Source organism: Chinchilla lanigera, unplaced genomic scaffold (assembly GCF_000276665.1).
Source record: "Chinchilla lanigera isolate Chin_1 unplaced genomic scaffold, ChiLan1.0 scaffold00159, whole genome shotgun sequence".
In the NCBI taxonomy this organism is placed as follows: Eukaryota; Metazoa; Chordata; class Mammalia; order Rodentia; family Chinchillidae; genus Chinchilla; species Chinchilla lanigera.
The window spans coordinates 783429-799529 of NW_004955560.1; the positions used below are offsets into that span (position 1 = coordinate 783429).

General features: G+C 42.4%; 1 protein-coding gene across 1 annotated transcript in view; it reads left to right on the plus strand.

The window, feature by feature from the left end:
• The window catches only part of LOC102024857 (BMP-binding endothelial regulator protein-like), a 198500-nt gene that overhangs the window by 113297 nt on the left and 69102 nt on the right, over window positions 1-16101 (plus strand). The window contains exons 9-10 of the mRNA XM_005412992.1: window positions 1948-2052; window positions 5760-5805. Coding sequence (XP_005413049.1) covers window positions 1948-2052; window positions 5760-5805 — 151 coding nt within the window. The remainder of the gene's footprint in view (window positions 1-1947; window positions 2053-5759; window positions 5806-16101) is intronic.

Here is a 16101-nt window from a genome sequence, read left to right on the forward strand (position 1 = left end):
AGAAGATCCTACCCCAGCTGAAGTAACAGGTTGTCTGATGGCATCTGACCACGCAGGTGTGGTTCTCAACATTTCCTGATGGTCACAGTTGGAAGCTTTGCAGTGGCCATTACACTCTAGATGCATGTCATGGAGTTTGTTGTAGGCTCCTCCTGTCTCCCATCCAGTCTGTTTTCCCATGATACCCCTGGGAATCAGAACTAGGGACCTCAGAACTAGCTCAACTGTGGAAGCTCCTCAGGCGAGACTGACTGGTCACTGACACAGCCAGAAGAGAGGCCTTGGTTCTTAGGGACTCTGAGAAGCCGTGATGTGTTCTGCCCACAGAAGGCTGTGTGTGTGTATTGTGTTTACACCGGCTTTCACAACAACTCACTGTCCTGTACACAAAGTCAGGACAGTGAGATGCCTCTAGAGCACTGAGATGAAGTAGACACACTCTCATGATGAGGCTTTGTGCAAAGCACTTGTAAATCTCCTTCTAAACATACTCCTTTAGGTGACTGTGGCCTGAAATAACTAACAGAGACAATGAGTCTGTAGAAAGTTGTCGCTTAAATCCAGCTGAGTCAGATCTTTTTTCATCGGAAAGGCACCAGATGGTAGGCGGTCCTTAAAATAGCTTCTAAAGTAAAGAGGAGGAAGTAGAGTCAACAAAGATGGAGACTTGTTTCTCTGGATCTGGAAAGATCCTTCATTGTGTTTTTAGGCCCAATTCTGTGGCCTGTGATCTTAGATCACAAGCATGGATCTCATCTGTGTTCTGTCCTGGCTGGACACTGAGCAATTGCCCATCATAAATCCAATAAGCCAAAGAAATTCCTCAAGTGGCTCTTTCTGTGACAGCAAGGAAATGTGTACCAAGTGCTACTGTGCATGGTGGGGCAGGGTGCCAGCCGGGCAGAGACAAACTGTGTGTGGCTGGTAGTGTCTTTTGTCTGTGCTCTGCACTGTCATGTGCCCCCTGTTCATGCCCAGAACTGTAGCATATCTGGGAACAAACCAAGCACCTCTGGCCATCCCAGTGAACTGCTGGTGCCTGAAATAACAACCATTTCAGTCCTACCAAACAGAGGGAAAATAGAACACTGTTATTGTATCATGTATGAAAATTCATACTTGCTGTCACACAGTGCATGAGGAGGAAGATGCAAATATGACCTGGTTAGACCCACAAGAATGCTTTTATATCCTAGAAGGAGAGTGCACACACCCACTCTGAAATCCTCTCTCATCTTTGCCTTAAATTAATAAATTATGAGATATTATCAAACATAGGGTAAATGTTTAAACAGAAAAATGACTGCAATAAAAGACACATTGCCATGAATCCCTTTCAAGATACTCCCCTGTCTTTGAGTACGTTCATCCCCATCATCCTTACTTCTTCAGATGCAGCCCCGAAAGTCCTCTTTCCTGTCTTTAATTGCACTACTATGGCTGCCTCAGTGTCCTGAATCCATCCAGAACATTGACCTTTCCTGGTCATTTTGATTTTGGGGAAGAGCCAGAAGTTGCATGGTGCCAAATGCAGTGAGTAAGGTGGATGAGGACAGACCATGTTTTATGAGCCTGCCTTTCCATTGGATGACACTCAGCAGCAGCATTCACTGTATTTTTGTGTATTTTTTATCATACCTCCTAAGGACACTCAGGAAAGAGGACTTTCAGAACCGCTTCAGACACTGGCAGGATTGATGGGGTAAATGTGTTGGAGTCGACAGGGAAGGTTTTAAGGGGAATTCATGGTAAAGTGTCTTCTACTGTAATCAGCTTTTAAAAATTTGAACATTTACCACATACTATGATCATGCTTCCTATAGATGACAGCTCAGACATATTACATCTAAGCATGCCTTTCCTGACTCAGGGTAAGACATGCATTCCTGACAGAGTGGTCCTACCTGCTGGCGCAACTCCCACAGAACCCTGTGCTCTGTCCCACAGGAGGGTGAGGTGTGGTCCACGGCCAACTGCACCATTTGTGCCTGTGTGACTGGCAAGACAGAGTGTCGCAGGAAGCAGTGTGTGTCCATCAGCAGCTGCCCGCAGGTATGTCTGAACAGTGGTCTGCTTTCTCTTAACCTTAGCACCTTGGGAAGCATCCCATATAAGCATGGTCACTGCCATCTTCTGAACGCAGAAGCCCAATCTGGCAAGGCCTTCACATTTCCAGGTAGCCAGGTCCCCGGTAAAGCTTCCTCCTTCTGTCCAGCCTCACCTCATGGGAACACTTTCGGCCAGCTGTTGGCCCAGCTCCTTGACCACTTACTGGCTCCTCCCAATTTCATTTATAAAACCTCTCCAACTCTAAGAGACATGTGGCTGCTTATTTACACATTCTCCAAGAAGCTTCTCCCTTCTAGCAGCAGCTGGGCCCTTTGCTCAAGTTTTCTGTCCACCCTGGCCCCAGATGGAAAAAGTGTCCTTGAGGAAATACCTGCTTTCAAAACTCAGTCCAGCACATTGAATAAAGCACCATTGTCTTCTAAAGCAAGAGCTTCATTGAAACCTCAACACCTCAAAACCTTTCAAGGTTTCATGCATTTTGGAAAAATGTCCAACCTATTCACCATCTTCCAGTGAATGAGAACAACCTATCCATATATTCAGGACTTGTCCTCCCTTCTCTATTACAGACAGCTTTTAATTTCATTCACATCTGGTATTATGATAAACAAAAAAGTTACTGTTTTTACTTGAGTGCCAAAGGAGGTACAAGAAAATAACAGCTGCTGCTGTTGCACAATTGAATAAAGAGGAGAGAGAAGAAGTAAAAAAAACTTAATTAGTCTTGCTTTAAAAAGCCTCATACACAAAACTGAAAACCTCTTATGAAAAAGAAGAAAGAGATGTGATAAGTAGACTTGAGCAGGACCTGCTTATGAATATTCATTGGGAAGAGGGGTTCCATCATTTATGCCATCCTCTCGGGGCTCCTTCATGTGATGAGTCTCTCAATACACATTAGTAATCTCGGTTTCCTCCCATGCAAGACACAATCAGGGGCTGTATCAACCCAGTGGCTCAAGCAGCTCACCTGCCAGACCTGCTGTGGCTTCCAGCTCAGCTTGGAGCAGGGTCAATGGTTGTCACTGTCCTCTTATTGCAGGGAGGGTGTGTTAGTTACTTTTGTCTTACTGTTGAAACAAAATACCTGACAACCAAAGTTAAAGGGGGAAAGGTTTATTTAGCTCACAGTTTCTAGCATTTTCAGTCCATAATTGGTTAGCTCCAAGGGTGAGTGACTTTGCAGAGATCAGTTCATGGCAGTCAGAAGACAGCAAAAGCAAGCAAGGGAGGGAGACAAGACTGTTTTTGTCCCTTATGCTGTGTGCAGGCTACTTGCCTAGGGCAGGTATAGCACTCATACCCTTAATCCTTGCTCTTGAGCCTAGCATTGTGCCATGAATCAATTCTAGCCTCACACACTCTAGTTCCAGCCACCTCTGAAAGGCCCCACCTATGACCACATGAGGCTTTGGGGGGATATCTAGACACAAGCCATAACAGAGCACAACACTCTTTATGTCGCCAGCATCTCCTGAGTGGTCCTTGTTCCTTGACCACATTTGGGCTCTCTGCACCTTGCCAAGCTTATTAGCATTTCAAGCAGGCTGCAACCACAAGGACCACCTTTCTGTTCCTATGTGTCTTTCCAGTGGGTCCTCCCCTTCCCACTTCCCTTCTCAGAGGCCAGCAGGAAGACTGTGGAAGGTGCTCTTGCCTCCCATGGGAATCCTTTGCACTCACCTCTCCTTCCCAGCATTGCCTGGGGGAATTGAAAAAGCTAAAGTGACGTAAAGAACATCTATATTTCCTGCTCTGTCCTTCTTGGCCACCACACAGCTCTTTTCCGGAAGTCCATGTGTCTTGCTGCAGAAGGATTTAATGTGGGATTCCCTGCCTGCCCCCACTGGCAACTCCACAGGGGCAAAGGAGAAGGCATATGAGAAGGGCTGCCAGGGTTCCAGTAGGGACTGGGTCAGATCATCACAACGCTGTCCTCTCAGTGCCACTGGTGTGTACTGAGGCTTTCTCTGTGGTCCTAGGACTGATCACACTTAACTCTGAGACCTCCTGAGGTGGGGGCTGTGAGCACTCCTCCTTACACATGGGGCTGCAGGGTGTCCAAACCTTCGCAGCCAATGACATGGAGCTGGGCTCTCTGGCTTCACACCTTGCTCTTGGTTTATTTCCCACCCAATTTCGTGACACGACCTGCACCACCTTCTTTCCCCAAGAAATGAGATGTCAATTTCTGCCTCCATGCAGATGTATGAAATCAAGCCACATTGGGATCTGGACTTGGTGTTAAACCTCTCTGCTCCATCAGGATAGAAAGGATTGCTCTGTCCTCCTGGGCCGTCATTCTAGGGGCTGAGCTGACCCATCTGGCTTTGTCCTCAGCTGCTTCCAGTTATGACAAATTAAAGGAGGCTCCATGCCAGACAGAAACAGATAGCAGAGCTATGGGAAATGAGGTGTCCCGATGCCCCCAAGCCATGGCATGGCTGAGTGGGGCTGAGTTTGAAGTCTCATTCAAAGTTGCCATGACCTTTAATGTGTCCTAGCTGGGAACAGAATGAGATGCAAGAAAACAGAATGAGACCTGGTTCTGGTTCTGTAATAATCACCCAGCCTTCTTAAAGTCAATATAATTATTTTTTTTTAAATACCCACACCTGTTCTGATGCAACTGTCCTCAGTGAATGAGCAGTCTGTGACCTGTTTGTCCTTGTCATGGGCCATAGGCGACTCTCTGTGGGCCTGTTTCTTTATTCCCTGTAAACAGGATGAGGCCCCTCCATCTGGAGCACTGTGGTATTTAAATGAGACACACTGTGAGGAATGTGTAATGTAGAGCAGAAACTCAATCAATGTTCTCTTAAGATAAAGGACTACAGAGGATGGAAATCTGCAGTGGGAAGAACACAGCCCTGAGGGCAACACAGAACCAGGTTTAACTCTAGGTTCCACCTCCCCCATTATATGACATCAACTTGTCATCTCCCAGAGGGGAATGTGCAGCTTATAAGGTTCTTGTACTTCTTAATAGCAATGGCGGTAATAATCTCTAACATCCATTAACCCTTAATAAAGTTAACTCCTCCTACCCGTACAACTAAGCCAATGTTATATGACACACGGGAGGGATCTGCAGGACATCTGTGACAGAGAAAGTGCTCTATAAATGTTGATCTCCTTCCATGATGCTTTTCCCTGTGATTAACCACTGAACGAGCAATGCAGCAGATCTGTCTTCTGGACCCTGAGAATGTGCTTGCTCTTCTGAATGTCATGCAGTAAAAACATGAAAAGATTCACAGTGAGGGAAAATCACAGTGAATTTCCAGAAAATAATGGAAATCACTTAACTTTTCCAAGCACTGAGCCTCATTGGCTCTGAGCGCATCCCGGTGACTTGACATGAATAAGACATCACTTTCTGCAAAAAGACTAACCGAGCTTCATCCACAGCACACCCACACCAACAGGGTGCATGAGCCGTGAACCTGGACTGCACACATCTCAGAGGACAGAAACAGGAAGGCCTTCAGAATGGCCAGGTCTGGCCTCAGAACCTGATACCTGAAATCTCACTTTATCATCAGCAGCACCTTCTGGGTGCTGAGTTAAAACATAGCTTGGCCCAATTTCCTTGGTTTATCTGGTGTTAGATTTGAAAAAAAAAGAGCTTTGTCTTCAGCAGACCCTGTTTTAAGTGTTAATTCTGTATTTGTTTTTCTCCTGATTAGGGTAAAATTCTCAACAGAAAAGGATGCTGCCCGATTTGCACTGAAAGTAAGTTCACTGCTCTGAAAACATGCTATTGCAGTTTGTGGGGCATTTTATGATAGGAAAATTAATGGTGTCGTTTTCTGCACACTTTAATTCTGTGGGCCTAGGATGGAGTCGCCCTTCCTTCGTAATCAACTGTAATCCTTGCACAGAGTCCAGCCCAACTGAGACAAATGTGGATTTTCCATCAGAACTTGTTGCTATGAGAATCAGGAAGATAAATGATCTGATGAGGTTTTAGAAAGGGCCAGATAATGTAATGTGTATTTTAACTGCTAATAGCATTTGCAGTCATAGCCGCTAAGATAATGACATCCAGGAACACCAGATAGCCATAATAAAGGAAAGATTCTCCATCTCTCAGGATGAAACTGCACAGCTGTGCTTCTTCCCTCAGCCCGACCCCTGCTCTTCACCCTTTTGCCTGGGCACTGCCAGAGTGGCTGATGGGAGAGGTTGCAGAGGTCACTGGCTCACAATGGCATTGCAGTCCTGTGACTTTTAACAGAGCTCTTGCAGCTTCTTTCTGCACATGGCCTGTTCTGGAAGCCAAATGAGACTGCACAACTAACCCCAGGGCCAGACATGACAACAGGTTTCTGATCAGATGCACATAAATATATCTGCAAATCACCAGTTCAGTCCTCCTCAAGTGCATGTGATTTTGAAATGGCTTTCTGAAGTATTTCATTGAAAGAAGGGTGTTGGGATGGACTGTGTCTGAATGTCCCCCCCAAAGCCTCATGCAGTCATGGGGTGGGCTTCTAGAGTTTATGATTGATTCATGGTCCATTGTTGGGATTATGGGTGTAAGCACTACACCTGCCTTGGGGCAGGTGGTTTGCATACAGTATAAGGGAGAAAAAGAGACTTGCTCTCTGCTGCTCCTCCTTTTTCGCTTTTGCTGCTTTTGCTGTTTTCCACCACCACCACAATCTGTTATCCTCTGTCATGTGCCACTCTGCCTTGGAGCCTGCTGATTATAGACTGAAACTTGCACAAACTGTAAGCTAAATAAATCTTTCCTTCCTTAATCTGGGCATTAGGTATTTTGTCTCAGCAATAAGAGAAAAGTAACTAAGACAATAATGCTTTGATGAATTGATTCTGTGACACCGAGCAGGATTAACAAAGCCAGGAAACCTACTCGGAAGTATTTTATAAGCCCATCAGACTGTGAGGAGTGGGCTTCATGGCAGGTAACCCCAGTATTGCTGGGGACACACTTGTCTCTTCCATGTATCTAACATCAGAGTTTCTATTGCTAACAGCAATCTCAGTGTCTTGTTTAGTTTTGTTTTTTGAATTGTTATACTTTTGAACAGCAGGTATGGGGGGTCATTTTATATATATGTAAAATTTATATATTGATATGTATTATATTGCTGCCATCTATTATATAGCTACCATACATTAACTAATTTAGAGATAGAGCCATGAGACAATTATACACTGGAGAAAGGTCCTGGTTGTATTAACAAAAATAAATTATAGACTTAATAAAAAGATTTTTCTTCAGTGGCACAAGTGCCTGCCTGGCAGGTGCAAGGTTCTGAGTTTAATTCCTGGTACCTAAAAAAAAAAAAAAGAAGTTTTTTTATGTAAGTACTGGGAATTCAACCCAACCAGTGGTGCCAAACCTATGGCATAGGTGCCACAGTGGACCATTTGTTATCAGTGAAAGCTCTAAGAGGTTTGCAGTCACTGAACCCAACATTTTTGCATAGAGGTACATTCCAAGCCCTTTTTTTAAACTTATTTTTTATTTTGAGAAAGGGTCTTGCTAAGATTTTTGAGTTGCCCAGGCTGGGCTGAACTTGTAATCCTCCTTCTCCTACCTCCTGAACTTGTGTTCCTCCGGGGTAGCTGGGATCACAGGCCTGCAGCAACATGCCTGGTTTGGAAGCATTGCTTACGGATGCTTCTGAGGCTGCTTTCAGCTTCACTCTTTCCTAGGTGAATGGCTGGAATCTGTTTCCTAGGTGAGTGCATGAAGTTTTCCTGAGTATCTATGGCAATGGAGATGTTTGTACTTCCCTATGAAGGGTCTCCTGTGTGAAGCAGGAACAGACCTTGTAAGAAATCCCGGTATTTTCTAGTTTGCCCTCTTGCATGAGCACAGGCAAGTCACATCCACAGTCACTTTGTCATCAGGCAGGATCACTGCTTATTAACTTCATAAAAACATATGGCCAGCCTCATCCAGAAACAGCCCAAATCTTGATTTATCTACTTTATGTCTCAGAATCTAAAAGTTGATTACTGAAGGAGTTGAGAGCCAAGCTAAGTTTAGTTTTTGGTATTTTACCCGTTATGAATTGGCCTTTCCATACCTACAGCACTAGTGACTCTCAGAAAAGGGGAGTAGAGAGAAAAGAAATAAAAGGAAAGACTAGAAGGATGGGTATGATAATAAAGGCAAGTCTGCAGCAGTCGTGTTAAATCCCATGTGTGAGGCACGTATAAAGGAGCTCAGGCCTCTGTCACCAGGAGAGGCAGCTGGCATGGGCAGAAGCCACCCAGCTGCAGGGACACCTAGAGGCCACTAACTCTGCACCTGCATCTAGCAGGTCAGAGCTGGAGGCGCTCAGGCATGTGGCTCTCTGTCCAAATCTAAATCATCAGATGGCGATTTCTCAACTTCCTTTTGTGTTCTTTCCATGTGTTTATCCTGTCTCCTCTCTCCAGCAGCCCTTCCATCCCTTCTGTAAAACTCATTCTTCTTGGCCAGGTTCATCTGCTCAGAGTCAGTTCAGAGATGGGATGGCGTCCAGTTTTTATAAGCAATGCCCAACTTTCACAACGCAGTCAGGTAGACTTGTTGCGATGTCTTCTAGTGTAGACTCTGGACCTCCTACTTTGAAATTCTTTTTGTCATTTTACCCAGGATCCAGAACAAATGTTTAGGCTCATTTTCCCTCCTTTGTCATTTATGAAATCTCCTCTGCTATATAGGTTTCTAGAGTAGATGGAACCTATGAAGCAAGTCTCATGTTCTCTAAAATCAGAAAAAAATGATTTAATTTTTATTAAAAAACAAATGCATATGCACATGTACACTCACAGAGTCACATACACCACTCTTTCAGATTTTCTTTTTGTTTATTTATTTTTTATTTTACTGGTACTTTTTTTTTTTTGGTTTTTCTCCGGTACCAGGAACTGAACTCACGACCTTGTGCTTGCCAGGCAGGCGCTTTGCCGCTGAGCTAAATCCCCAGCCGCATTACTGGTACATTTTAGATATATATATAATGTCATATTCATTATAAGGAATTTGTACCTGTACCTGGTATGTCAAGTCTTCTCTTTTTCTCATTTTCTTCCCCTCCCTTCATCTCGTTTCCCTCCTTATTTCTAAAAGCTTTGTTTCTATTTTTTCTTTTTATTCTCTTTTTTCCTTGTCCCTTCATTTCTTTCCCTCTCCCACCTCCTTTGTTCCCCTTGCCACTTGAATATTTTCTTCCCTTTTTCCAATATCTTGATGATTTGCTGTATTCTATTTGCCAATATCTTATTAAGGATTTTTGTGTCTCTGTTTGTTAGGGAGATTGGCCGGTAGTTCTCTTTTTTGGTTGGATCCTTCTCTGGTTTTGGTATTAAAGTAATGTTTGCTTCCAGAAATGAATTTAGGAATATTGTTTCCCTTTCACTTTCATTAAAGAGTTTGAGAAGTAGCAGTATTAGGTCTTTTCTACATTTCTTGTAGAATTAGAATTCAGCAGTGAATCTGTCAGGACCTGGACTTTCCTTTATTGGTAGGTTATTAATTACATCTTCAGTTGCATTGACTGATACTAATTTATTTAGAATTTTTATCTCTTTGATTCAGCTTTGGTAATGAATATGTATCTAGGAATCTGTCTATTCCTTTTGTGTTCTACATCTTATTAGAAACAGGTATTGATGATCGTCTGAACTTCTCCAGGATCTGTTGTGATTTCACCCTTTTCATTCCTAATTGCATTGTTTTGAATCTTTTCCTTCCTTTTCTTTGATCAGGTTGACTAAAGATTTGTCAATTTTTTTAATCTTTCAAAGAACCAACTCTTAGATTCATTGATTCATTGTATTATTCTCTTAATCTCAATTACATTCATTCCTACTCTGTTCTTCATAATTTCCTCCTTCATATGAGCTTTGGGCTTGACTTGCTTCTCTTTTTTTATAAGCTTGAGGAAAAGCTTCGGTGGTTTATTTGGCTTGCTCTGTTTCTCTGAAATGGCATTTAACTACAAATTTCCCTCATATGACTGCTTTCACTGCATCTCATAAGTTTGGATATGTTGTATTTTATCATTTAATTTTAGAAACTAACTTCTTCTTTAATTTCATCTGTGGCCTTTTAGCTATTCAGGAGGGAATTATTCAGGTTCCATGTGTCTATGCAGTTTTTGTGGCTTCTTTTGCCATGGAATTTCAGTTTCGTTGCATTATGGTCAGATAATGTGCATGGGATAATTTCAATTCCTTTCCATTTACTTAAGTATGTTCTATGAGCTCATATGTGTTCTATTTTGGAGAACATCCCATATGCAAGTGAGAAGAATATGTATTCTGATATAGGGTGGAACACTTCCTGGACATCTGCTAAGTCCATTTGTTCAAAAGTTTGGTTCAGTTCTGATATTTCATTGTTAATTTTTCTTCTAGTTGATCTGTCTGTGACAGTGGCATATTGAAGTTCCCTGTTATAACTGTTATCTCCTCCTCTTAGATTGTTCCCTTTAGAAGGATGTAGTGACTTTCATTGTCTCTCTTAATCAGTCTTTGCTTAAAATCCACTTTATCTGTAAATAGTATAGCTACCCCTGCTTTTTTAGGAGTTCATATCACATAGAATGTTGTTTTCCATCCTTTGATTTTCAGTCTGTTAATTTCTTTTTTAATTAAATGTTTTTGTATGCAGCACATTGCTGAATCTTACCTCTTGAACCATTCTGTTAGTAGGTTTCTTTTGATTGGTGACCTGAGACCATGTATATTGATGGTTATAACTGATATGTATTGACTTATCCTGCTGATGTTATTTTCCTGTTGTTGGTTTCCTTTGCTCCCCCCTGTGTTTAATTATTTGCCTTGCCTGGTGGATCCATTCTGTTGGGGTTCACGGAGTGCTAGTCCTCAAGATCTCTTTCTAGAATGTCATTCAAAACATTTTGGAGGGCTGGTTTGGTGATCATGAATTTCTTCAGGTGTTGTCATTGACAATGTCTTATTTCTCCATCAATTTTGAAAGATAGTTTTGCAGGGTACCTCAATCTGGACTGAAGATTGTTTTCTTTTAGGTCTTAAAATCCATTACTCCAAGTTTTCTGTGACTTGAGAGTTTGTCTTGAGAAGTCTGCTGTGATTCTGATGGGCTTCCCTTTATAGGTGATTTGGTTCTTTTCTCTAACAGTTTTTAATATTCTGTTCTTGTGTTGAATTTGTGGAATCCTGACTATTATATTCCATGGGGTAGATTTATTTTGGTCATGGCTAATTGGAGTTCTGTATCCCAAGTTTATGTGTATTTCCAATTCTTTTTCCATGCTTGGAAAGTTTTCTGCCATTATTTCTGTGAACAAGTTTTTATGTCATTTGCACTTTCTTTGTTTGCCATTTCATTGATTCCAATCAATTTTACACTATTCTTCTATGTATTGTCTAGTAACTTTTGGATTGATTTTTTGTGGTCCTTTGCTATTTTTAATAAATATTTCTTTTCACATCTCTAACTGCAAACCTGTCTTCTAGATCTGATATTCTACCCTCACATTGGCTCATTCTGCTGTGGATACTTTCAGTGAACTTTTTAATCTCCTCAATATCTGTTTGAATCTGTTTCATAGATTCTATTTTTTACCTATGTTGGACATTCATCATTTTCATCATTTTTGTAAGCTCCTCTATAGTTTTATTTATATCTGCTCTAGAGTCAGTAACCATGTCCTTCATTATGATCACCATATCTGTAGTTATCAGAAAAATTATTTCTGATTTGATTTTTTTCTAGACCCTCATTGTAACTTTGTAACTTCCATTGTTACCACTTGAGAGAATCTAGGTGGGTGACTTTCAAATTGTTCTACCTCATTGCCCCCTGGGTTTGCCTTTGGTGAATTGGAAGTGTGGTGTTACATCTTTCTTCTGTGTCTTCTCATTTTCTACTTTTTTAGTGTAATTGGGTTGATGCTTATAAATTGCTTATGACAGGTAGCTTTGTTACTAGTATTTAGAACCCTTGAGAAGTGACTACTTCTCGCATACATATTCCAAATATAGTTTTGAATATGTTGCACAATCATACTACTTCAATTTATTGGGAATGAGAATTTGCTGCCTGTTTGTCCTAGATCCTGGTTCTTTGGCACTGGCCTATCGTACTGTTTATGACCCTTAGACAATCTCAGTCTTGGCATACCAGGAAGAAGAACTGATTAGAACAATTATGTCACCTGGGATAACATAGTATAATCAATAAGAATAATAGCATCAAACACAGCCTAAAAACTGACAACTTGTGATAACTATTTATTCGCCATGTTTAAAGGTATGAACTAGATTTGTGTTTATATAACAACATCTAAAATGAATCAGAAAATTTTACACAATATACCCTGAAGATGGTGATTTTACCTTCAGGGGAAAAAATTTAAAAGGCATTAGGGTGAAAAATGGAGAAATACAACAAGAGGAAGAGATTAGAAGCAAGGCTGGAGGACCAAGGAAGATTACTCAAACTTTGAGAAGCTAGTAGGGAAGTCAGGAAGGAAAGAGAGAAATAAAAAATAAAAACCAGAACAGAACAGAGCAACAACAACAGAAAGCTAGAAACAGTATTCACAAACACAAAAATAAGAACAAATAATCAAAAAAAAACATGGAGATGGAGCTGAGGATATAGCTCAGTGGCACAACACCTGCCTGGCAAGTACAAGGTTGTGAGTTCAATTCCCAGTACCCCCCCCAAAAAAAAAGTAAAAAAAAAAGAAAAGAAAAACATGAAGAAAAGGGAAAAAATGTCCACTTGAGGGTATGTCACTGCTGTCCCTGGTAGACAGAGTGGACAGACAGAGCCCAGATCCATGTTTCTTAATCCCAGCAAGCCAGTTGTAGATTTTTGGCAAGGTAGTGGATAATACCAGCAAGCCTCCACCTTTAGTTCCACTAAAATTGAGGCTGGTTTCTAACTATGAGGCTGGATTTTGTTTTGCCCAGCATGTAACACTCTGTATGCCTCCTGCTGGTTTTAACTCAGCTTCCTGACAGCGTCAACTCAGCTCCTTCATCTCCTGCTCACATGATCTTGGTTCCACCTCACCCTGACATGGGAGCTGCTAGATGCAGTCAATCTGCAGCTGCTTTGAATTACAAGCTTAGTCGGCCCCTCTCAAAGATGATGAACATCCAGTTGCCTCTCCTGGGGGACATCTGAACCCAAATAACTCAATAGCCATTTCATTTTACCGCATCCACTGCTCTGTTCCACTGGTGCATTTCTCCATGGAGACCTCTGGGGTTTCAGGAGTCACTGTGCATCTGCAGGTTCGAGCCCCCCTTCCACAGCAGCAAGTTGGGACTCAGAGAGAAAGCACTGCTTGCCACCTCCTTTTTCTGGATTGAGGTCTCTTTCTTTGCTCTCTCTATCGGCTTCAGTTCTTGCTTCAGATCACTTCTGGGTCTTAGGGACCCATTTTCATTCCTCTTCCCCTCTTTACATTTCTATGTTCCAGCATCTGGACACCAAATCTTGGAGAGGCTGTTTCTCTGCTGTTCACCACTCCACCATATTCCTAGAAGTCCAGGATTTTCTTTTTAATTTTTTTTTAATAAAACATTTGAACTAAAATACAAAATATGAAAGGTGTACATATTAATGGGATACTGTGTAATGTTTAATGCATGTCTACATAGTGTATTCAATTCTGATTAAATATTCTCCTGGATTTTCAACCTCAGTCTTTGGCCAGATGACTTCATGGTGGGACTGTCTGCATGACAGGATATTTAGCAGTATCCTTGGGCTCTACTAAGTGCCAGTAGCACTTTCCCAAGATTATGACAACCAAAAATGCTTCTTGGGGACCAAAATCACCCCCATTTGAGAAACTCAGCCTCCCACACAGAGGGCACAGCCCAGATGAGGGCAGAGGTGAGGAGCCATGGAGCTGGAGCAATAACTCAGTCTCAGTGCTAATGCTGAGACACAGCCAGAGAGAGAACACAGTGATACTGCCATCCACTGTGTGAAGGTAAAAGTCAGAGCCCCTGGGTTTGCTTGAATATGTTTTTCATTTAATTCCCTAACCCGACAGAGGGTTATAACTTGGTGGATTAAAAATCATAGTCTTTGCTTTCATTGCTCAGAAGCTAGAAATAACTTTGGAACCCTCCTCTGACAGCCTGCAGTGTTGAGTACTAAGCTCACTTCTGGCTTCACAGGTATGTTCACACTTGTGTGTTTTTTGAACTGCTTAGTAGATGTGTCTGTGTGCTCCTTTCAATTCTTTCTCGGAAGGAGGCAAGACTATGTGGAAACAGAAATGAAATAGGTTGACCACAGAGCTCAAATAGCCCAAATCTCCTTTTGATTCTCAGTATTAGTTGAATGAAAGTTGCACTATTTCCAGCAAGGGGTGACATTGTGTCTAAACTCCTGCAGAATTTCTTCCTGCCTGTGTTGGTCTAATCTTGGTCATGCTTAGTAGCAAGGATGAAACATGAATATGTAGACCCTTTCTCTGGGTGCTTTTGCAGTGGTCAGTGATGATGGTGACTTACAATCCTGTAGGTGGGGAGTGATAATGGAGGAATGGAAGTGTAGGCTCAGCCTCAAGCGTGCTGAGGTTTCTATCAAAATAAGGGGGAAACTCCTCTTAAAACCAGACCTGCAGGCTAGGGATGTAGCTCAACAGCACAGTGCCTACCTGGCAAGTGTTGAGGCCCTGAGTTTGATTTCTGGTACCAAAAAAATAACAGACCTGCAAAGATTTATGGAGAGCATTGCTATCTTTGAATTGCTTGTGACTTTTCTCTTTCTTTCTTTCCAATAGAAAAGAAGCAAATTTGGTTTGGATGATTTATTTAAAATAAAATATTTGAAGTGAGCTAAACAATCTTCGGAGAGCTTTTGTCAGGTGCTATTTCTTTCCAAGGTATGAAGTGCAGCCTGGAGCAGCCTCCCTGTGTGGGGCCCAGGCTGACTGTAATCCAGTGGGCAGGAGGGCCGCTTGCTATGTGTGAGCAGTGCTCAGTTTATATGAAATGTTGTTTTTCTGTGAGTTGGCAAACAGAGTATGGACTTTTGACTTGGCCTCCCCACGAGACCTGAATCAGATAAGTTATTTGCTGGCAGAATATGTTTTCAGACCTAGAAACAATACTCAAAAGTTTTCACTGCTAAGAGAGGGGTGTGAGAGTTTGTGAGTGTATCTGTGCCTATCTGTCTATGTGACTGTGCCTGTGTGTACAGGGAGGAAAGGCAGTAAGGAGGGATGGAAAGAGATGAAGAGATTGATTATATAAGAGTGTTTAATCTCTTACTCATCTACAAAACCAGATGCACCCCAGATGTGGACAGCTGCTCCCAGGTGTCATGAACTGATAGACTGTGGCTGTGCCTGTACTGCCTGCATGCAGACCTAACCCTGAGCATGCCAACCTAAAGGAAAGCTCTGGATTGCACAGCTCTGCTGCAGGGCAAGGATGCTGACACAGATGCATGTTATACTGCATTAACCTCAAGGGCTCCTCACCCATAGTAACAGGAAATACCTCATTTCAGCATCTCAGGGTGCATGAAGCCTCACAGTTTCCAGGTGACTTCTAAATCTTCCAAGAGTGAGTTTCCAACTCCTGAGTCTGCCCTACCTCTTGTGGGCTGTGGACCATACCCACCAGGGTGGGCAGAATTTGCCCCACAGAGTCTGGGCAAGTTTCACTTAAGCTTAAGCCTCTGTGATACCTACAGATGTCTGCAGTTAAACAGGGTCACCCTAGGAGGACGAATGGGACAATTTCACTAATTCCCCTGGAAAAAAGCCACAGTGAAACCGTGACCTGGGGGCCTATTTTATAAGAAATATCCACTGACAGAGGATCTGTCAACTCTGTGTTTGAACAAGGTTTTTGGCCTTAGAGACTGCGAGTGGCTCCAGCTCCCTCAACCCCAAGATTCTGTCCTTAACTAGGAAAGCAAAGAAATGTGAAACCAGAGCTTGATATACTGTGAAAATAGGAATTTGAGGTGGTGAGCTAAGTGGCCCCTGTGGTCTTGGCTTGAGCATCTGGAGTTGGGTTTGACGCCACTCCTGA